Source organism: Tiliqua scincoides, chromosome 1, assembly GCF_035046505.1.
Source record: "Tiliqua scincoides isolate rTilSci1 chromosome 1, rTilSci1.hap2, whole genome shotgun sequence".
NCBI lineage: Eukaryota > Metazoa > Chordata > Lepidosauria > Squamata > Scincidae > Tiliqua > Tiliqua scincoides.
This window is the reverse complement of record NC_089821.1, coordinates 241,874,964-241,898,530: the sequence shown is the minus strand read 5'-3', so window position 1 is coordinate 241,898,530 and position 23,567 is coordinate 241,874,964. Positions and strand designations below refer to the sequence as shown.

General features: G+C 44.5%; 1 protein-coding gene across 1 annotated transcript in view; it reads right to left on the bottom strand.

Annotated features, from left to right (window-relative positions):
• Nucleotides 1-23,567, bottom strand: part of GLP1R (glucagon like peptide 1 receptor) — a 138,377-nt gene that overhangs the window by 64,742 nt on the left and 50,068 nt on the right. The window contains exons 7-9 of the mRNA XM_066623204.1: nt 16,773-16,869; nt 14,192-14,302; nt 10,522-10,530 (exon numbers count right to left, since the gene is read on the bottom strand). Of these exons, the coding sequence (XP_066479301.1) occupies nt 10,522-10,530; nt 14,192-14,302; nt 16,773-16,869 (217 nt within the window). The remainder of the gene's footprint in view (nt 1-10,521; nt 10,531-14,191; nt 14,303-16,772; nt 16,870-23,567) is intronic.

Sequence of the window (23,567 nt, the reverse complement as noted above, 5' to 3'; positions counted from 1 at the left end):
GGAGTACTAATCCAAGATAGCACCTGATGACCGCCTGGCGCCCTGGAACAATGGGGAGGGGAGGAGGAAGCTCTGCGCCCCCGCTGCTTCTCGGGGAAAGCGACTCCGGAGGCTGGCTGCGGCCCAAGCGCTCACGGGCTCGCCTGCTTTGCTCCTGCCGGGTGCGGGGGGGCAAGCTGCTGGAGACGTGGGAGTGCCTCCTGGGTTCGCGGCTGCCACCGCTTAAGCATTTGTTGTTGATAAAGGAGGGGGGGCTGCCCTGGGGTCAGATGAGGACAGCCCAGGTGCTCCCGCGTTGCGTGGCTACTGTCACTAAAGCGGCTGCCCTCGATCAAGCGAGGGCAACCCGGAAAGCGGGTCCGGTTAGGTGCAGAAAGGCGCGCAATTCAAGAAGTAGAGTTGGTTCAATTCAAGAAGTTGGTTCAATTCAATTCAATTCAAGAAGTTGGTTCAATTCAAGAAGTAGAGCCATTAGATATTTGATTTTCTCTGTAAACCGCTTTGTGAACTTTTTGTTGAAAAGCGGTATATAAATACTGTTGTTGTTGTTGTTGGTATTTCTCTAAAGCAGGAGCCTCCAGGCAGACTGCTGGTTAAACAAAGGAAAAATTTCTTAAAGGGACAGCAGGCAGTCTTGCCTGCTGGAAGGCTGGAGAGTTAGGGGAAAGGTAAAAAGAATAAAATACCCTCTTAGTTTCTCCAGTGGGGGGGGGGTTCAGCAGAGCTGAACCCAGCTCTGTCCTGCTTCACCGAAAGGCTAGGCCAGTCTGGGGAGTCCAGGCAGCCCCTCCCCTCAGGATGACCAAAAGACTCTGGCCTGCCTACCTGAGAGGGAGGAGCTACCCACTTGTAAGGACTAAGACGGACATGGAGATCCCACTGGAGAACCTACAGTACATCTTCTGAAACCACATGTTTTGGTGCCTGTGATACCTTAATGGAACTTGGGATCTTGACAGCTCTAGAAGTTAATCAATTACCATTTCAGTTTCTTTTCTATCAAAGGCAAAACATTTTGTATTGGAGCCTAGTTGACAAGTTTGTTGTTAGCTACCTTGGGGACCATTTATCCATATGGTGGCAAGGAGACATATAAATGCTTACAGTAAGCATTGTAGCGTTGTAATAGCAGAGCACTGTAATAACAAAGGCAGATGGGCAGCCCAATCCTGAGCTTCCTGCAGCGCCCAGGTTCAGCGGCTCCGAGGAGGGCTGCTACCGAATCCTGCACCTCCCGCACTACCTCAGGAGGCACCTCAGGACAAGGGGACTTTTGTCCCCTTCGCCCAAATAAGGTAAGCAGCCCTGCAATGGAGCTACTCTCTTTAGCACCGACCAAAGGCACGACCAAAAGCACAAGCGCCCTGGATTCTGTGGAGCACAGCTCTGAGGATCCACCTCTCTCCCTCCCTCTGGCACGCCACCGGCCTCCCTTCTTCCCAGGACACCTCCCCCATGCCCCCATCCATGCCCCCGCTTCCTGTTCCACAGCCCGGTGGTCTGGGAGACCACTGAGCCACGGAACCTGGGCCACCGCCTGGTGCAAGCCCAGCACCGGCTGGCGCTGGGCTAGCACTGGTGGGAGCCTGGCGGTGAGCCACGCAAATGTGCCTTACGGCACATTTGCAACTGTGGTCCACATCATGGAGCCATGCTGCAGACCACAGGATTGGGCTCTGAAACAGTGGGTTTAAACCCAGGAAGTTCTAGTGACTCTCATCCGCCCCTGCTTACAGTGAAAGAAACTGAGTTCACAGAAGATTCTGCTTTTGTATTCACTCAACAAGTTCTTTTCCTTTATTAGACCCCAGGGATGATCATCATCAAGCTGCTTTCTGATATGCAAAGCCAGTTTTTTTGTAGCAAAAGCAATTATGCTGATTGAGCACTTGTTCCTGTTCTTCCCTAACTCACTTCACCTTACTCCAGTTGTCAGAAAGCAAAGTAAATTAGCCTCAGAAGTGTAAAATGAAGCTGGCAGAAAGCCAGAAACTACTATCATTATCTTCAAGGAAGAGCCATAAAAAACAGGTTCCCTCATAAACATGAAACCAATAAGGGTTTTCTTCTTGCTCAAATAAAGTTTAAGGTGATGAATAGAAATTCTAAAAGTCAACACTTGGAGCGTGTTTGGAGGGGTGAACCTTTTGTCTGCAGCTCTTCCAAAATAAGTAGTAGGGACCTGCATCTCTTGGGAAATATCTGGCCTATAACAAAAAAATGCCCAAGAGGAACATCATCAATAAAACACAGGCGTGTGAAAGGGTAACAAGGCAAATATGAGTCATTGTGAAAAATCAAAAGCCTGCATGTCTGATGAGAGCCAAATGACTCAATTTCACACAGCCAACTCCTTGGCACTTAATGCTACTTTGCAGAAATCAAAGTATTAATAATTTATAAAGCATTTCTGCATGTTATGTACTAAATAACCTACCTTTGTCACAACCACTCTCTCAGGCAGGTTTTTATTAGCCCACTTTAAATACAGGACACAAAGGCTGCAACACTTACCTAAGTCAGGAATTCAATCCAGGATCTCCCAAGCAAAAGCACGGTTTCAGAGTGTTAACTCTAATGTAGCGACAAATCACTTCATCCACCAAAAGGAATACAGCCTGCTAGCTATACATGGAAGACTCCCAGGAGCTCACTAAGGGCCTGATCCTATCGGGCTGGCGCCAGTTCTCCATCAGAGCTAAGTGTCACAAACGTGCTGTAAGGCACGCCTATGAAACTCACTACTAGACCAATGCTGGCTTAGCACAAGACCATGCTGAGCCAGCACCTGGCAGAGGCCCATCGCACACCGCCCAGAGCTACAGGTGAACACCGGGCAGTGGAGTGGTGAGTAGGGGCAGGGGGAGGTATTCTGAGGTAGGAAGGTGGGGCAAGGAGGGAGGGGGGCAGGCAGGGGCAGGACCGGTATTGCTCTGCTCCACCAGATCCAGAACCCGACAATAGGCCTCCCAGCCCAACACGGGACTGCTTTACTCTGCGCCAGCTAAATCATCAGCACAGACTCAAGTAGCCCCATTGCAGGGCCTCCTCCCTTACCCAAGGAAAGGGGACCAATGTCCCCTCCCCTCAAGGAGCCGGTGGTGGCTACCAAACACTTGGTTGGGCTGCCCAACACTTGGTTTTTCTGCCTACTTGTGACTGCAATAGTAGGAAGGATGTCAAACAACTTACTGTCATAATATATGACTGGTGGGCTGCACTCATTGGTGAATCACAGGTTAAAATATCAATATAATATCTAGATTATTGCAATGCGCTCTACGTGGGGCTGCCCCTGGAGACAGTCCAGAAGCTACAGCTAGTACAGCATGCAGCAGCTTGTGTAGTTGCTGGAGGTCAGCGGTTTGACTCCATCACGCTGCTGCTCCGGCAGCTGCACTGGCTGCCCATTCATTTCCAGGCTGAATTCAAGGTGCTGGTTATGACCTTTAAAGTCCTAAACGGCTTGGGACCAGTGTATTTGAGAGACTGCCTTCTTCCATATAATCCGGTCCACTCTCTGAGGTCATCAGAAGGGGCCCTGTTGGTTGTGTAGTCATTGAGAGTGGCGAAGGGGGTGTCGGCTAGAAGGACCTTTTTGGTGGTGGCACCTGCACTAAGGAATTCCCTCCCCTTTGAGTTGAGAACAGTTTCCTCATTATTGACGTTCCGGCAGGGCCTGAAGACTTTTTCTATTTAGGAAAGGCTTCGAGGCCCTATAAGGGTGGCTTTTATAAATTATGTCTTTTACTGTGTGTTTTTATCTGCTGACTGCACTTTATCTTGGTCTAATTTGTTTTTAATTGTTCTTTTTTAATGTTTATTTGTTTTTTATTTTGCTTTGTATTTTAATCTTGATTGTTAGCTGCCTTGGGTGCCCTTTAGGGAGAAAGGCGGAATATCAATCAATCCATCAAATAAATAATGGCCTGTTTTTATACACAGATACTAGTGGCCACATTCAAAGATCACAACCCTAGACGAAAAAAGTTTGATCTTGCAATGCTATAATTTATTATTTGTTTGTTTAAATATTTAAAATGCTTTGGTCATGTTCTGTATTAACTGACTTTTGGTGCAGTATAATTATTGTTCTACTATTATAGGCTAAAATTGCATTTGCCTTCTTTTGAACCAAAGTAGCTTACAATATTCGTTTAGCTACATAAACCACTTTAGAAGTACTTTTTGTTGAAAAGTGTACATAAATATGTACTATTAACAAAAATAATGGAAAAAATGCAGTAAATTTATTGACTTCCCATTTTAATTCCATTTATTGTTGGACAATTTATTGTTGTAATTCTGGGGTGATAAAAATATTGTCATATGACTACTGCAAGTGCATTTTGACTTTATGCTGGCTTAGAAGAATTGAATTATGCATTTTCTAAACTACTCCTGCATACTTCTAGCTCTGGATATACTTTGTTTAGTAGCAACCGTGTGGTTTGAAGACAACTCTTGGCCCTTGGTCTTTATGCTCAAGCCTGAACTAGGGACTTCACCTATCAGAGTGCTCCTGAAATCTGCCTACTCTGCACCAATCTGTAGCAAAACCTGTGTGTTCCAGAGGGCATAAAAACAACAAATGTGGTTACTATGCCTGTAAGTCTTGTTTGGAACTTGCATCCCTGGAAGATTTTTCTATTTAAGAGGATTTAGTGCTACTAGACAATAAATATTAGGACCCTGAAGGAGTCATAAAATGGATTACCTTAACAGCTCTAAGCTTTCTTGGCCTACACTGTGTCATTGGCAGGTAGGCTTAAATTATAAAAAGGCAACAAAAATGAGATTACATGTTCAGTGACAGAGACAAATGCCCTTTCTAAAAGGGAATACACTATTTTCTTTCAGGGATGATATTCTTGGCTAAATTCCATCAATTATGCTCCTTTCAAATGGTAGCAATTCCACTGCATACCAGAAATAACCTCAGTTGGGTTATGTAGTTGAATAAGGGAAGAAATAAGCTGTGTCCTAGAGAAGAGCTACTCAAAAGGTGGCCCATTGCCCAGTTGTCAGTCCACAAGCCATCAGCTGCCAAGCACAGCACAATCTGCTTGGGCTTCCCAGGGTCTTTAGAGGCTTGCTACGAGACTTAGACAAGCACCAAGCTGATGTGCTACATGCCTGCCCCCCTTACACAAACAGAGAGACACATGGTCCTGGGCATGTTTCTGAAGTTTACAACCAGAAAAATCTCTAAAATAAATAAAACTGAATAAAAACATCTCACAGAAATGATACAGAAGAAATATAAAGGACTGAAAATCACCACCACCCCCAACATCACCTTGAACATTTTACTCTTACTCAGTGGCGTAGTTAGCAAGGGGTGGGGGGCAGTCTGCCCCAGGTACTAGCCTTTGGGGGTGACACAACAAATTACCCAACATCACTAACATCACGGAGGTTACCCCATCATGCTATATATCATTGGATGCGGACTTTCCAGATGAATGCAATGCAAAAAACTGGAGTAAATTATCTCCTTTCCATCAAAAGTTATAGGCAAAAAACCAGAAACCAAAAAATGCATGGAGCCCTATGAAAAGTGAAACTGGGCCATATTGTGCATTTACTTGGGAGTAGGTGAACAATGCCTTAGTCCGTCAGAAACGGCAGGCTGAGAGGAATACAACAACACCAGAAAGGTCCTAATCCAATGAATGTAGCTTCCAAAAAACACCCAGAAATGAGGTCTCTCCCTCCAAGCTGGTGAATGTACTGAGCCCTATGGAAAGCGAAACTAAGCCACACGGTCATGTTTACTCACAAGTAAGCAAACATGCCTTAGCTGCTGGTCAAGTCAGGCAAAGGGGAATGCAAGGTTGGCTGCATGGTCCCAATCTGATGAAAGTGGAGCTCAACAAATGCTCCAGAAGGCATCCCACCCCAATAAAAAGAATTAAACAGAGGCTTCAGCTGGTAAGGTCCATTTTATTTGTTTTTAGACTTGTAAAGCCAGGTGGGTCCTGATAGTGCTATGCTTGAAATACACTGAACTGGGCACTGGGGAGGGCTGGAAATCTCACTGATATTTTTGTGGGGGGGGGTGTTATTGCAGGCAGGCTACAGAGACAATTCACTTGGTGAAACAGGGCTGGCTTCCCCTTATTTAATTATCTGTTTAACTTATTTTATTTTGCTTGATGATGTCACTTCCAGCCATGACATCACTTCTGGTGGGTCCTGGACAGATTGTCATTCTAAAAAGTGGGTCCCAGTGTTAAAAGTTTGAGAACCACTGCCTTAACTTAAAACAGGTCAATGAGACCTCCTGGGGGGATGACACCCTAGTGACCAAAATTCTGGAAATTGTGACTTTTAGGAATAACACCATCATGTTATATACCATTTGATGCAGAATTTCATCCATTGCTTGTGGGGAAATATTCACTGCATTTATTTTTCAGCCATTATTATTATTAATTTCATGTCATGACTATTACTATCTCCGTCTAACCTACCTTACAGGGTTGTTGTGAGGACAAAATAAGGGGAAGAACCATGTACACCACCCTGAACCGCTTAGAGGAAGGGTGGTATAAAAATGTGAATGAATGAATGAATGAATAAAATAATGAATTAATAAATATAATTAATTAAATTAATTAATTACATCATATGGGGTGACAAAAATTTATGGGCCCTACGCCTCTGCTCTTACTTACTCCAGAACCAAAGAGGAGAGTTAAGAAGAATTTAACATGATCCCATTTACAATTTATGCCTAACTATGGAATTAACAGTTTGACAGCACACTCCTGTATGTTTAGTCTGCATTCAACCGGGCCGGTTTCCAAGTGTGTTTAGGAATGCTGAAATAGACATGCTTGTCTATATATTCAGGATCACATTTTTTAAACAGGGCAGAGAGACGCAAGGTACCTATTATTTAAGCAAAATGAGATGGGGAGAAGAAAAATACAGCAATGGGCAGCGTAATCCTAACTTGCACAGAGCTGGCAGGCCCGCACTGTATCCAGCACAAGTTTTGCTGAGGCTCGGCCTGAGGCAAGGGGAAACTTTTCCCGTTACCCTGCAGAGACTCATAGTGGCCCCAATGGGTCTACTTGGATCTGCCCCCCCCCCCCGAAAAGATGGTGCAGATCTGAGCAGAAGAGAGCAGCTAGGAGCCACTCTGTGGTGCCTGGGAACAGGGGCAAAGATCCGGCATAACTGCCGGATCCTGGCCCCACCTCCTGTCCCTGCCCGCCCTCCCCTACCCTGAAATGCCTCCTCCCCACCCTCCCCAGACTCCTGCACCGGCTGAGCTCAGCTGGCATGAACTCACCAGCTGCTGCTACCACAGGGACTGAATCTGGCCTCCGCGGGCTGACGCACCTCTGTGCACCAGCGAATCTTACTCAGAGGGAGGCGCAAACATGCTTTATGGCACTTTTGCAACTTTTCCAGGCCAGTGCAAGAGACTTGTGCCAGCCTAGGGCACACTTAGGATTGTGCCCTGAGTGAAAAGAAGATGCCAGGAAACAAATATAGTCTTGGCTTATTTTTCTACAAAGTTGAAAAATACATTTGTCATTCATTTTCAGTTCACTGCCCCCTGCCTTGGAGTACTGTCAAGCTGGATGTATCAGGTGCCAACCAACAGGGTGGGGGGCTTCTGAAAGTTCAGTTTCAGAGTATAAGTACATTACAGGGAAAAAACAGGGCTTGTGATTCAGAGAGACAGAATGTATGTTCCAGCCTGCAACCAGCATGAACATCAACCGTGCAAATAAGGCAAATCCCTGCATTGTAAAAACCTCTACGGGCAAGTACTCGCTAGCTGCCATGCAAGACAGATTCTCCTGCTGCTGCCAGATGCCTAGGATCATTAAATTAACTGCCAGGAACAACTACATGAATTTTTGGTCTTATTTTTAAATTTTATTTTAGAGCAAGTAATCATCTTGCATAATTACTGATCCCTATACATATGCCAAGTTCTCATCGGAGATAACTAGTTGCACTGAAGAAGGCTTTGTTTCCTGGACAGTGAAAGCTGATAGACATCACAGGCAACCAATTATGACCCTCAAAACCAAGTAATCATGACTGTGATTCATGTGACTTTGACCAGAATTTCTAAAGTTTGGCCAGCTTGACATTTGTGGCGTCTATTTTAAGAGGGCAAACCCACACTGAGAGCCTCAGTTTGCAAAGGTAGCCAATCCTAACCTGCATGCTTTGAGAATGAGGGGCTTGCCACACATTGTCCCACACCAGTCACCATTCTAGACAGAATCTACAAACTCTTCTGTTGCTCCCATGAAATTACCAGTTTAAGATTAGTAAATTGCCTTCTGGGCAGTAGTGCAGTTATCCAGCTTTGGTGCATTATGTCATTTTTGCCACACCTGATCTAACAGAAAACTGTCTTATATGGAATCAGATCATTGGTTTACTTAGCTCACTATTGTCAACAACTCCCAAGAATTTTAGATGGTTTTATTTCCTCTGCCCTATATCTGAAGATCTATCTGAAGATGCCAGGGATTACAGAAGAATTTAAGAGCCTGGCTGGTCAGGCCAAGGGTCCATCTAGACCAGGGGTGTCCAAACATTTTGGCACGAGGGTCACATTATCTCTCTGACACTGTGTCGGGGGCCGGGGGGAAAAAAAGAATTAATTTACATTTCAAATTTGTATAAATTTACATAAATGAATTTATTAGAGATAGAACTTATATGAATGAATGAAGCTCTTGCAGTAGCTCAAGGCCTATAAAAGACTTTGCACAAAGCAAGGCCAGCCTCTTCTTTGCTTCCACTGCTGCATCACAGATGTGAAACAGCAAGTAGTGGAGGGAGCCCTCGTCCCACAGCTCAGGTGAGAGGCCAAACAGTCATCCTCATGCTGAGAGCAGTTGCGTTGGGCCAGCACGGGCTCCAGCAGGTCTCCGGAGGGCCAGAAGCTCATTGGAGACTGGGGGCTCTCCAAGGGCCGGATTGGGAGCCCCTGGGGGCCACAAGTGGCCCCCAGGCCGGAGTTTGGGCACCCCTGATCTAGACCATCTTCCTGTATCTCATAGAGGCCCACCAAATTCCTCAGGGAGCACTTAAGGCAACATAATACGTGTATCTTGTTGGAATTCACTACCAGTAAATTTAACACTAGCCCTCTCAGCAGAAAGTTTTCAGCAAGGCCTAAAAATGTTTTCTTTCATGTGTTTTGAATTTGTATAATTTAAACATATATCTTGTATATTTTTATACAAGATGGCTCGTATACCATTGCGTTGGCTCGGTCATGTCGTGAGAATGGATGATGGCCGGATCCCAAAGGATCTCCTCTATGGAGAACTCGTGCAAGGAAAGCGCCCTACAGGTAGACCACAGCTGCGATACAAGGACATCTGCAAGAGGGATCTGAAGGCCTTAGGAGTGGACCTCAACAAGTGGGAAACCCTGGCCTCTGAGCAGCCCGCTTGGAGGCAGGCTGTGCAACATGGCCTTTCCCAGTTTGAAGAGACACTTGGCCAACAGTCTGAGGCTAAGAGGCAAAGAAGGAAGGCCCATAGCCAGGGAGACAGACCAGGGACAGACTGCACTTGCTCCCAGTGTGGAAGGGATTGTCACTCCTGAATTGGCCTTTTCAGCCACACTAGATGCTGTTCCAGAACCACCTTTCAGAGCGCGATACCATAGTCTTTCGAGACTGAAGGTTGCCAACTACTACTACTTGTATATTTTGTATTTACATATCAATTTTATTGAATACTATAAGCGGCCTTGAGCTTCTAGGACCCAATGTAAATAAATAAATAAATAAATAAATAAAATGTTGCCATTTTTTTGCCTCCCTTCTAGAAAAATAACTTTAACCAAAGTTTTGTCTACAAAGGGTATCATTTTGCACCAATCTTTTACAAAAATACTGCCTACTTGTTTGATCACAATGTTATATGCTTTATTAAAGAGATCTTCATGCCCCAAATTGATTCCATTGTAACCCGCATTCAGTGTCACACTGTGTGGTTTATATCTTAATTAAATACATAAAAATGGTAATTTTGTTCATCGTAATTTGGCACAGAGCTCTCAAAAACAAAAGTTAAGAACATGAAAATCTTTTAACTTTCTGAGAAAGTGGGTGTAGCAAATGGCTACTAGAACAAGCTGTTAATCTGGACTTCCCCAGTTCAAATCTTACTTCTGCTATGAACTTCAATCCTACCCTTCCCCTCCCCCCTCACAACCAAAGAAGCTGCACCAAAAAGGCTACTGGCATATCTTCTGGAGGGCGGGAAGGTGATCGGGAGCCTTAGGAAAATATTTTCCCTTCTCTCCCTGTAAGCTGCCAACTGCCAATGGGTCTCCTCGGACCTATGCCAGCTCTTTAGCTGGTGCAAATCCAAGAACACAAAGAGGACGGGAAGGCTGTTAAAAGAGAGGACAGGATCTGATGCGCACCATTGCTGCCGGACCCACATCCTTCTGCAGCCTGGGCCTTCATTAGCCTTTAAGATTTGCACAACGAAGTTTTTTGTTGGTAAGACGTTAGTGCACCATGAAGGCCTGAGCAGCACCCTCACTCCTTGCAGGAAGCTGCATAGCTGGAGAAGTTTAGGTAGGATTGGGCTGCCCATTTGTTTCTAAAGAAGCTTGGAGTCCTTGAATGATGATCTCTGCAGAAACACAAACCTTAATTTGCTTTAAGAGAAAATTGTGCTCTATCCCAGGATAATTCAGCTTTTCCTTTACTTGCAAAAGTACATGAAAGATGCAGCACATTTTGATAATTTATCGAGGCTCAAGAATATGGTAAATCATGGCTTTCTCATGTAATGAAGGTTTTTAGTGCCTGTTAGCAGCCAAATGACTGCCACTGAGATCTAAAGATGGAAAATAAATAGCTTTGCTGGAGGGAAAGCATTTAATCCAGCAGGTAGGTTATTAGATAAAGCAAAATTAGAATTACTGGAATGTTTGGTTGGGCTCTTACATCAATTAACTGGGGAGTAAGCAACTTTGCACATTAATAAAAGGACATTTTTAAATAGATCTAAATATTGGTTAATGAGTTTGAAAGAGATAACGATCTTATAAATTCAATTTTCAGATGTTCCTTAAGGAATAGTCCCCATCCTGTCAAATACAATTCAAATGAAATTTAGATATTTTATAAAATAGACTAGGAGAGATTAAAAATAGACACCCTAGACAGTAATATCAGCAAGTCTTTTAAATATTCTCCCTCCTACCTCATCTCAAAAACTTTTGCAGTGAAGGAGTCCACTGAATAGCCTTCAAGAGTGAAAACTGACAGATGAGCCATGAACCAATCAATACATAAATTACCTCTTGGCTCCTTTAACTAGTGGCACTGGTTGTCTACAACACCATGCCTCCCACCTTACACTATACAGCACTTCAGTCTTTACAAAAAGATTTCCAATCCCAAAGCAAAGTAGGAGAGCTTATGCAGCAAGAACTATGCACATGAAGCAAGACTGTGCTTTAATGGAAAGCAATGCAGGAAAGCACCCACTAATGAGATTAGTACAACTGGGGTTATTGGCACAGTAGCATCTTCAGTCATAGTGCACCAAGCATATAGTGCACCTGCAGATTCTCTTAATTAGAGAAAAAGCACAGAGTTCAAAATAAGGAAGATAAATAAAAATAAGTGGAATCGCTTAATGGTTTCCTACAGCCCAGTCCTGCACTTCCCAGCACCTAGGTCGGCAGCAGCACTGAAATGGTGACCACTGCATCCCATGAGGCTGGGAAGCAGCATCGGGCCTACTCAGGGTAAGGGAGCTCACATCTCCTTACCATGTGTAATCGCCAGGCAGCCGCAATGGGTCTCCTCGGAACTGCGCCTGCTATTGAGCAGGTGCAGATTCAAGGAGACCCATATTAGGTCTCCTGGGCTAGGAGGAGGGTTAAATATGACAGCAGGGCCATATCTTCCCCCTACCACAACATCCCCTGCCCTCTCCCCACCCTGGAACACCTCCGTCTGCCACAACTAGCCAGTCCACCGCCCAGTACTCTCCTGGAGCTCCGGGCAGCAGCTATTGCTCCTCCACCTGGCGCTGGCTTAGCACGGGCTCCAGCCCAGCGGTAAGTGTCGCAGGCATGCCTTATGGCACATTTGCAACACTGAACACCGGTGCTGGGCCAAGATAGGCCCGTTTGGAACAGGACCTTAGTGTCTGGGCTCTTAAGTTCTCAATTCACATGCTGGGGAAAAAGACTAGCCTAGCCTTGACTAACCGCTCACTGACATACTAGCTTTCCATGTGCAGAGTTTTTTTTATATGAAGGAGTATCCAGTTTTGCAAGTCCACATGTATAGTCCATACCAGTGGTTTTCAAATTTTTAGCATTAGGACCCACTGTTTAGCATGACAATCTGTCCAATTCACATGCTGGGGAAAAAGACTAGCCTAGCCTTGACTAACCGCTCACTTTGACATACTAGCTTTCCATGTGCAGAGTTTTTTTATATGAAGGAGTATCCAGTTTTGCAAGTCCACATGTATAGTCCATACCAGTGGTTTTCAAATTTTTAGCATTAGGACCCACTGTTTAGAATGACGATCTGTCCATTGGAAGTGATGACATTAACCTGGAAGTGATGTCATGGCCAGAAACGAGATCATCAAGCAGGAAAACCCTCCATATGACAAAATCAAATCAACTGAGTAAATTAAAAGTTTACCAGTGGTGTAAGTTTCAAAATTTATTTAAAATAAAGAAGAATGCTTCTAACCCCCTGTAACGTCCATGGCGGGAGGAGGCCCCTGCCCTGGGGTCGATACCGAGTGCGGGGGGCTTACCCGGTCGAGGCACGGCGGTCGGCAGTGAATTAATGAACGGGAAGCAGGTATAGCGGCTTTACACAAGCGGTTTAATTGAGTCAACCTCTTTACATTCATGGGGGCTCGTTACTTCACAGCTCCCCTCAGTCTAGGCTGACTGGTGTCGTTGTCTTCGGCCCGGCTCAGGCCCCGGTCCTTCCGGTTCTTTGGAGCTGGTAGTCCTGGCCTCCCAGCCTGAGTCCCTCAGCCCTGTGCCCGGGCTCTGAAGGGCACTGCCCCGGCAGTCTGGGGTCAGGCTGACTGGCCTTGGAAGGGCCCACAGTACCTTGCTGTTTGCTCCCTTCTCAATTAGTCCCCCTGGGTTGTGGTTGGCATCGAGCGTCCATCTCAACAACCACCTTTCTCCAGGGTATGCTCTCCGGTTCTGGGCAGGCCCGGGGTCAGGGAGGTCTCTGCCCAGGCCTCCTCTCTCCAGAGATGCCCCCTTCCCATGGAGACATCCTTTCTCCTTTCCCTTTGGCCTGGGTCACCTTCTCTCAGACCTGAGGTAAGCCTCATAAGGGAGCTGGAGGGGGAAGAAGGAGGTGGCTCCTCTCTGGAGGGGTGGAAGGCCAGAGGGAAGCCAGTGAGAGAAGGTGACCCAGGCCAAAGGGAAAGGAGGGTATGCTCCAGGGTAGGCTTACTCCTGAGTAGGCCTTGACTCCCAAGGAGACCCTTGTGCCCAGGGAACTCCTGGCTACCTGGGCTGGGTCCAGGTGACACCCCCATAAGCAGCTGCTGATTTGTTTAAAAAAATTTCCCAAACATCCCAAGGGCTGCAATCCTATCCACACTTTCCCAGGAGTAAGCCCATTGATTATCATTGTTATAAGCATATACATTGTAACCTGTTAAAAGTACAGATATGCAGCATTCCTCAAATGCAGTCACATACCATGGCAGCATCTAGTCCAGCAATTTTCAACCTTTTTCATCTCAGGGCACACTGACAAGGTGCTAAAATTGTCAAGGCACACCATGAGCTTTTTGATATTGACAAGGCACACCACGCTTCTGGTGGGGGCTAACACCCCCTAATGGCCCTAATAATAAAAGGCCCTCCCCCAAATTCCCACAGCACACCTGCAGACCATTCATAGCACACTGGTGTGCCATGGTTGAAAATCACTGATCTAGTCTAATATATTAAAAAATAAAATACACAAAATACACAATGAAATGAATGGGGACCCACCTGAAATTGGCTTGCGACCCACCTACTGAGTCCCAACCCACAGTTTGAGAAACACTGATCTATACAGTTCGAACAGCATTTTAGTAAGAATCAGACTTTTGGAAAATTCATCAGGTTGGTGGAGGAGAAACACAGCATATTTGGGATTTGGTCAGGATACACTTAGCACACTCACCTGTGCTAGATAATGGGAGATACCAAGGGCAGCTCACATTTACATAGGTGCCAGGCATAGCATCAGGCCAGCATACATAGTCATCAAACGTCCTGTTGCAGAACTTGCCTTCTGTAGATAGATGGAGAATATTTTGAAGAACAATATTTAGAAAATAAAAAAATTAAAAGCTTTACAAATTCATACTGAAGAAACCCATTACAAGACAGAGAGAATATAATGGCATATGGGAGGGATCTAAAACCACTATTTATCTCTAGAATTATTGAGTAGTAATAAGGAATCTAGAACCTGTTCAGCAATTGCATTCAGCAAGCCAATCAGGAACTCAGTGTTGTATAAAATGGCAAGGGACACCTTCCTTCATGGCAACCCAGATCTACAGTTAAACAGGGGAGAAGAGGCAGAGGTAGCTGTCATCACCCTTTTACTTCACAGCTCATTTCAAGTTATATTTTCTGTCTTGCCAGACACAAACCTTTGGCACTGGCCTTGCTAATTCATATAGTTATTGAGCAGCATCCCTAAAGCACTTTTTCCCAGATAAATGACCCACTGTCACGTTGTTTCAAATTCTAAAACTACATATGTTGATACATTGCTGAAATACCCACACAAAAGGCCACCAATCAGCATTATAGCTTTTTCAACATGCTAAAGCCTCAACTTCAGATTTATTAAACTGTCAGTCTAGGAGCGCAGTGTTAGCTGCCCAACAGAGCAAAGAGAGATTAATACCCTCCTTGCCATTATTCCCATTAGTGAATGTCATTCTCTACTGCAGCAATACAATTCTGAGGAAGCAATGGAATAACCTAATTTTTAAAAGCTATTTCAGAAGTAGTCTGAGTCCTATCAATTCCAGTGGATCTGAACTAAAACATCAAGCCCTTTTCCAATTACTGTGAATCAAAAGACCAGAAACTTAAAGTTGGAGGAACTAGTTTCTGGAACTTCCAAAAATCCAAACTGACCTAGAATTTTAAGATATATGAGAAATAAACACTCAGTAACACAAGTATGTGAAAATGGCAGTCCAGTGGTAGATTAGACTGTCCCCTACTTCATTATGATCTTTCTATGTGTTTGCTAGACACCTGAAAAAGGTAGTATGTCCAAACCTAAGTTAATTGAGAAACCAGTTTTTTTTAAGACAATACCAGTGTTCCACACTTAATCAAGACCCCCTTTTCACCATTTTGTTTGCAAATCCCTTAATGTGTATCCAAATTAAGACACCTTTCATACTGAATGATCTGTTATCCTAATTTGTCAATCCAGCTGTTCATCAATCTCATATTGTTGCATGGAACAAAATACTTACTGCCATTAGAGCATGACAAGAGATTCAGCCTACCACTTTCTTATTCAGAACTTGTCCATTATAGCTGATTACATTTATCTGTGAGACTGGCTGCATTGGTGAGGGAGGCAACAAGTGTTCATTTCTTGAACAAAGCAGTGATTGTTTATTGTTTGCATTTTCATACCAGACTTCCTCCAAGGAGCTCAGGTGGTAGTCATGATTCCATGTACAGGTATAACCTAATTATCCATGGATTTTTCACCAGAGGTTTTATCTCAATGCAATGAGAAGAATCTTTAGCGTAAAGGAAAAAAGTCATGTAACAATAGCCTCACTAGTACAGGAGAGGGCAGCTAACAGACAATCCATCATTCTCTTTCCAGGCACTTAGAACACCTTCACTCAGAGGAAAGCGACCCCTCCCTTCTCCCTGAGCATGTGAAACAATGCAAGTGATTATCACCTCTTCTGCATTGTTTCTCTGTTCCCAGTGAAGGGAGGGGTCGCTGCCTTGGAGTGAAGTCCTTCTAAGTGTCTGAAGGGAGAATAATTAATTGCCTGATGCCTCTGTCATGCATTACAAACGTCAGCAAAGCTGTTTTTAAATCACTGAGTAACAGGACATTGTTTTTTAAATGAATTTCCTTTAACATGATTTTTGGTATCCATTTGGTTGCTGGGAACGAACCTTCGTGGATACCAAGACTCAGAGACCAATCCTATCCAACTTTCCAGCTCCAATGTAGCCATAATGGAGCCCCATGGTAAGGGAACACATGTTCTCATACCTTGAGGAGGCCTCATTGACTGTCCCTCCACCACAGAATGCAGCACTTACCCCACGGGTACAACTGCACCAGCACTGGAAAATTGGCTAGGATTGGGCCCTCAACCTGTACAACTGGATTATGCTATTATTAAAGAAATTTTTCACCTTTTTTTTTTCCTATTTTGCTCAATTCCTTTTTTAAATTTTTTAATAAACTAGTTATATTTTGATTTTATGCCTGCATATCCACAGGTAATACAGTAGATTGTCACATCTGATTGCACCAGATGCTACTGTGGTTTTGATTTTAAATAAGAAACCCTGGAATTCTGTGCTCTTCTACTACCTATTTGGATACCAAGCGAAATATCCTTCAGGAGATTGTACAACAGGGGATGAACTGAGAGAAAAAGAGAACAGGAGGATGCTTTACAGCCTACAAAAGCTGGAGTACACATTTTGAGTGCTCCCTCTTTGTGACTGCTATCTGTGCTCTTCAGCCTTACCCGACACAAGAGGGGGTGTTTCATGGAGATACTTCAAACACTGACGCACGTATTCTTCCCAATTCTGCTTTAGCAAAGCTAGGGACCATTCTACTCTCTAGGAGGAAAGAAAATTATATTGTCTCAGATATGCTGTGAATCAAATCAAGTTCCCTGAGAATTATTTTCCTTTGACATTAAAATACAACAAGAAACTGAACACCATGGAGGCAAGAGTAGCAACAGCTTCCTGACACCATGAATTAGCTCTTAACATAGAAACATATGATTGCTTTAAGAGAAATAAGCAAACCAACCAGGCAACAGACATATTCAACAAAATGCATTGTATTTGACAGTCCTAGTTGTTCTATAAAACAATATCCAGAGAATACCATTCCTTTCCTGTTTTTAGAATGTGAGGATATAGGAAGTTATCTCTCAGTCTGTGCCCACACTAACCCACTCCATTACAGTCCTCAACATTGTGCTGTGAAATGCATTATTCACCATCCACATCTGGCATTTATGAGACTTGCGGATTGCTTTCAATACACAGGGGCTTCCTAGCTCTGGAGTAAATGAGAAGCAATTTAAAAAATGACATCACAGCTAGATACACTTGACACAGCACATGCCAGCCTGCCCTCCAACAAAGGGCATCACCCAAGATCACTATAGATCATTTATCAATAACCCCAGACATTTAACACAAAGTTTGGTATTTGGCATAGAAAGCCAGTCACTCAGGGCACAATCCTAACCAACTTTCCAGCACTGACTTAGCTGTGCCAATGTGGCATACACTGCGTCCTGCAGTGGGGAGGCAGTCAAGGGGGCTTCCTCAAGTTAAGGACATATTTATTCCCTTACCTTGGGACTGTATTGTGGCTAGGTCAGTGCTGGAAAGTTGGTTAGGATTGCTCCCTCAGAATCACCCTTCCATAGAAAAAACAGGCCTCTGTTTCAAGACTTGTTCAGGAGATATGGCACATGTTCCATCACTTGAAAACTTCATGCAGCATGACTTAAGTAAAGGTAAGGTACAAATATGTATAGGTTTCAAGACCACTGGGTGGTTAAGGAAACAGTTAAACCAGAGAGGCCTCTTGCAGCCAGGCTTATGACAGCTCTTCCGGTGGCTAGCTCCCTAAACATCAACTATAGCAGGGGTGGCCAAATTTGCTTAATGCAAGACACAAGGCCAGTCCTATCCAATTTTCCAGCACTGATCCAGCCATGCCAACAGGGTGGAGGAGCAGTCATGGTGGTCTCCTCAAGGTAAGGAAACATTTGTTCCCATACCTTGGGGCTGCACTGCGGCTGCATCAGTGCTGGAAAGTTAGATAGGATTAAACTTCAGATGTTTGAGAGCCACAAGAGAAATGATTAAGAGCCAAAATTCTTTAAAAAACATTTAAATTCTTAAATATAATTATTCAACATGAACATTAAAACATTTCAATCCAATGGATTCTCAATTTATACCTGGTAAATACTTATAAAGTTTGAAAATTTTTTATTTACCTTTTATATTAACTATGATCCAAACATGAACTCAGCCAATGTATTTCTGCAACCCGCACATTATATGTTAAAGAGCCACACATGGCTCACAGGCTGTAGTTTGGCCACCCCTAACCTATAGCCTGCCTTGCACTTGCTCTTAGCATTCTCTGCCTAGACCTGCATTCATTGCCACAATCTGCTCTCTGAACTCAAATCAAACAATGCATCTTTTATAGAATGTGAGACCGGTGGCAAGAAAACTGCATGTGAGCACACAAAATATAGGGGGAAGAAAAAGAGAACCTTGAAGGTATCTTATAAGAATGAAAATTGGGAAGACCATGGGAGATGTGGAGCCTTGGGGACCCAGCTCCAGCACCAACAGCCCAACCCCACCAGAAGGCCTGAGGGAAAGGAAGAGAGATCAAGGGTGGCCACATTCAGAGGAGATGCTGGCACCTTCTACAGCTTCAGAGGTTGCATGGGGAGTGGTCCACACCCCTGTGCTGTAGGGAATCCCAAGATTCCTTAGGCTTCATCAGAGGCTCTCCTCCCCAGGCTAGCCATCCACTATGAACCATCCATCTTATTCCTTATGCTTCCTTTTCCAGAAGGCAAAAACTTATGTGTGCCTCAAAATTTCCCCTCCAGGTTGGATGGGGGGGGGGGGAAATATACACTGAAAATTGGAAGAAAGTTTAACTCCTCCATACCTTGGCCCTGATCTAAATAACCCCTCACTTGTTTTTAAGGAAAACAAAGAAGTACATGCTACAGTGTACCATGACTAGTTTGACTCTTAGAAGAAAACAACAGAGTCCCAAGAAAGAACAGTATATTTGGTCACTGAAGACAAGTTAAAACTTTTGAAGGGGACTCTCAAAAGAGATTGAGATATACTTTTCTACAGTACTTTCTCCTCATGTATGTTCTAAAATAAACTTCTGTAAAACTAAATTATGAACTTAAAATTTACCATCCTTTAAAAAACTAATGGTCCATCTAAACCATCTTCCTTGCACTCAGAGTATTCTGGGCTGGATAATTAAGGTGCAGCCATAAAACCATCAGCAGAAACTTAATTGTGCAGAAACTACCACTGAGCTGCTAAGATGTATCCTGACCATGGCTGTTGATACAAGTCTATATCCTCAAGCAGGAGGATTAACAGTTCTTTCAGTTTATCCCAGCTGCATTAACTGAAAGGCTGGGGGGGGGGCGGAATTCTATATTTTCATATCCTATATACATCCCCTTTTGCAGGAACCAGGGAGAGTGAGTTTGTGTAGGTAACAGGGATGCTTACAAACCTTCATATTCCTTCTCAAATTCACCTTTTCTATGAAGCCCAGTGACATTGATAAGCCATTTGCTACCCAGTGCAAAGATATTTTTGTAGCCCTCCCCCCAACCGCAATGAGATCAAAATTCATGCTGAGCACATACAGCCTCTTACAGCACAAGCCTATTCATGCCATTGAACACAATGCCTATTGTGGTCGATGAGGCTTACTTCCAGGGAAGTGTATATAGGACTCCCCGAGCAGTGACAAGCACTGCCAGCCAGCCTCAGCCCCCCGCCGGATTCCAGCTGCAGCAATGCGGCCAGGAGGGGCCAGGAAAGAGTGCACAATGTGCCCCCTATATGCGCAGCCCAGGAGAAGAGGCACTCCCAGGTACCCATGGGGGCCTTCCCCCTCCTCACTGCTGCTGCCCCACGTGGTGCCAAGTCCCGCAGTTGCCCAGCCCGGCTGGGGTGGCTGCATAGAGGAGGGACCTCCCAGTCCCAGCCACAGAGAGTCCATTCATTCCCCAGTTAGCCCCGCCCCGCTCCCCTGTGACCTGTTGCCTTGGCTGCTAAGCTGACTGGCGAGGGAAAGACTCTCCCACACTGAATGCACTGGCGCTGGTGCTACCTGACTTGTTGCACCTGCCCGAGGGTGGCTCATGACCCCGAGGTGTAAGCAGGCATGCCTGCATCCTGTGGCCCCACCCAGCACCCAGCTGGGGGAAGTTTGTGCCCTCATGCCCGGTGATGCTGCTGCCGCCATGCCCTTAATCTCAAACTAAACTGTAACCAAACCTATGGTAAGTATACACATCTGGCATCTGCTCACATTTATCCCTTGCTACCACTGTCTCTTTTATCCCTCTCTTGTCTTCTCCATGGACGAAATCAAGATAGTTAGCTCCTGAAAGGTAAATCTGCATCTTTTCTGTTTATACCACAAAAGCATGCTGCACAAATAAATCCAGAAAACAAAACAGTATTACAAAAATGTTTGGGATTGTTTGGGATTTTCTTTGCTGTCCTGCTGAAGCATGCCTTTGGAACTGCAACAGAAAGCATCTATCTCCGAACCAGATCAGATGGAAAGCACTTCAACCTCTCCAGACTGAGAGCAAAATCCAAAGTCCAGCTGAAATGTCTGCGTGACTTCCTCTTTGCCGACGATGCAGCTGTCACTACCCACTCTGCCAAAGATCTCCAGCAGCTCATGGATCGTTTTAGCAAGGCCTGCCAAGATTTTGGACTGACGATCAGCCTGAAGAAAACACAGGTCATGGTTCAGGATGTGGACTCACCTCCCTGCATCACAATCTCTGCACATGAACTGGAGGTCGTCCATGACTGTGCACCTTGGCTCAACAATCTCCGACACTCTTTCTTTCGATACCGAGCTAAACAAAATGCATCGGTAAAGCAGCTACCACGTTTTCCAGACTCACAAAAAGAGTCTGGTCCAACAAGAAGCTGACCGAACAAACCAAGATCCAGGTCTACAGAGCTTGCGTCCTGAGTACACTTCTGTACTGCAGCAAGTCATCGACTCTTCGCTCACAACAGGAGAGGAAACTGAACGCTTTCCACATGTGCTGCCTCTGACACATCCTTGGCATCACCTGGCGGGACAAGGTTCCAGTCCTGGAACAAGCTGGAATCCCTGGAACAAGCTGGAATTCAGCATGTATGCACTGCTGAAACAGAGACGTCAGTGTTGGCTCGGTCATGTCGTGAGAATGGATGATGGCCAGATCCCAAAGGATATCCTCTATGGAGAACTCGTGCAAGGAAAGCACCCTACAGGTAGACCACAGCTGCGATACAAGGACATCTGCAAGAGGGATCTGAAGGCCTTAGGAGTGGACCTCAAAAGGTGGGAAACCCTGGCCTCTGAGCAGCCCTCTTGGAGGCAGGCTGTGCAGCATGGCCTCTCCCAGTTTGAAGAGACACTTGGCCAACAGACTGAGGCAAAGAAGGAACGTCCATAGCCAGGGAGACAGACCAGGGACAGACTGCACTTGCTCCCGGTGTGGAAGGGATTGTCACTCCGGAATTGGCCTTTTCAGCCGCACTAGACACTGTGCCAGAACCACCATTCAGAGCGCGATACCATAGTCTTTCGAGACTGAAGGTCACCAACTAACTATTACAAAAATGTGACTAGTTAAAACCCATTTTTGCCCGGCCCACAGGTGTACACACTTGGCCCCTGTTGCGTACGTGCAACATTGGGCAGAAATGGCTTAAGTTCCATAGGTGCAACCCTAACAGCATGCACTTACATTGGGATAGATAAGAGCAAAATTGCAGCCAGAATGCCTACAGCCATAGCTTTCAAAATAGAAGACAGAGGGCCCAATCCATTTTCTAGCACTGGTGCAGCCACAATGCAGCTCTGGTGTAAAGGAACAAATTTTCCCCTACCTTGCGGAGGCCTTTGCGACTGCATCCCCAACACAGGAAGTAGTGCATACCCCATAGGTTCAGCAGCACTGGCACTGGAAAATTGGATAGGATTGGGCCCAGAATCAGCTAGAAGGACAGATACAAGAAGCTTTCTTTCCAGGTAAATCTTTTGTTTGAAATGAATATTTTGATTGGCTTAAGCAGCATCATGTCAAAGTGTCCCCTCTCATAAGAATGATAGCTATGTGTCTTCCAGTTGTTTTTATCGATGATAAAGGGAGCTATTTCTCTTAACGTCCTGCAGTTCTTGATGCACTGGAGACATATCACATCATGGGTGCGCACAAGCCTGCTCACCTCATTCTTTTTACAAGTGGTTTTCTGGGAAGTGCAGAGTTTCTCTCAAGGCTTCTGTCTATTTTAAAGTCATGTACACATTGCACATTTCTCATGTGCCTAGTTCACTGGGGTCAAGAGGCAGAGAAACAAAAGAAAATTGTTTAACAAACAGTGCAGTGAGTGCAACCTTTGCACCTAGAGAGGGCTGAACACCCAGACACCTAAGCCTAACCTGGTGTGCAGTCAAAACAGAAGTAAGACTGTGGATGTATCACCATGCAAACTGAAAATAGATCACAGTTACTCAATGCCAGGCAGATCTTCACGAGCCAAAGTCTAACCAAGTTTGCTCGTAAGTCATATTGATTTCAAGACACCTATTTCATCAAGGCACAAAGACCTGCTAAGAGTGTGTTACTACTGTAAAAGGTAAAACAAACTATCATGAAAACAAGACATTTTTGGTGGTAACTCCTAATTTATCAAATTGTCTTCCTAAGTTCATCCATTCCATTAGCCCATTTAAGAATAGCCTTAAACACTCTTTCTACCAGGGATATAAAACTGACATCTAAGTTTACTTATAAAAGTTTTTTTAAATCCTGTTCTATCCTGACTATAATCAAGGTAGCTTACAGCACTGCACTGACAAATAAAAGACATTTTTTAAAAACAATCTAAAATATAAATTACAGTCCATTTTCTACAAATTGTTATATTTAATCATAACTGGATTTTAAACTGAAGAGAGGCCGCTCTCTTTAGTTCTGTATGCTATGTTATTATAAACATCTGAGAATTTATTGAATAAATCTGAGATTTATTGAAAATCAGGATTTAAATTAAATAAGCCTGGATACTTGGAATTTCAGCCATGCGGCCTGATCCTATAAACATTTACTCAGAAGCAAGTGCATAAGCCCTCTGCCTTAGTTACACACAAAGCAGTTTGAGCAGCTTTTTATTGGTATTGTTATTAAAAATCACTCACTACAATGCTTTTAATTCTGCTCGAAAATATGTGGTTCTTTTTGGGGTTTTCTTCTATATTTTGAAGAAATTTTGAAGAAACATTTTAAAGCAAGAGTTGGCATATCATGTCTCTGGTTAAGGGTAATGCCATTTAACACTGGGTACTTTAGTGTAATGGAAGGACTGTAGTCATGCTCTGAAGTAAGGATTTCAGACAGGAGCACTCCAGGAAATTAAGAGTCTCACCAGGCAAACCACAAATGTGGAAGATCCTCTTTCTGCTGTGTAGCTTATTTTTCACAGTA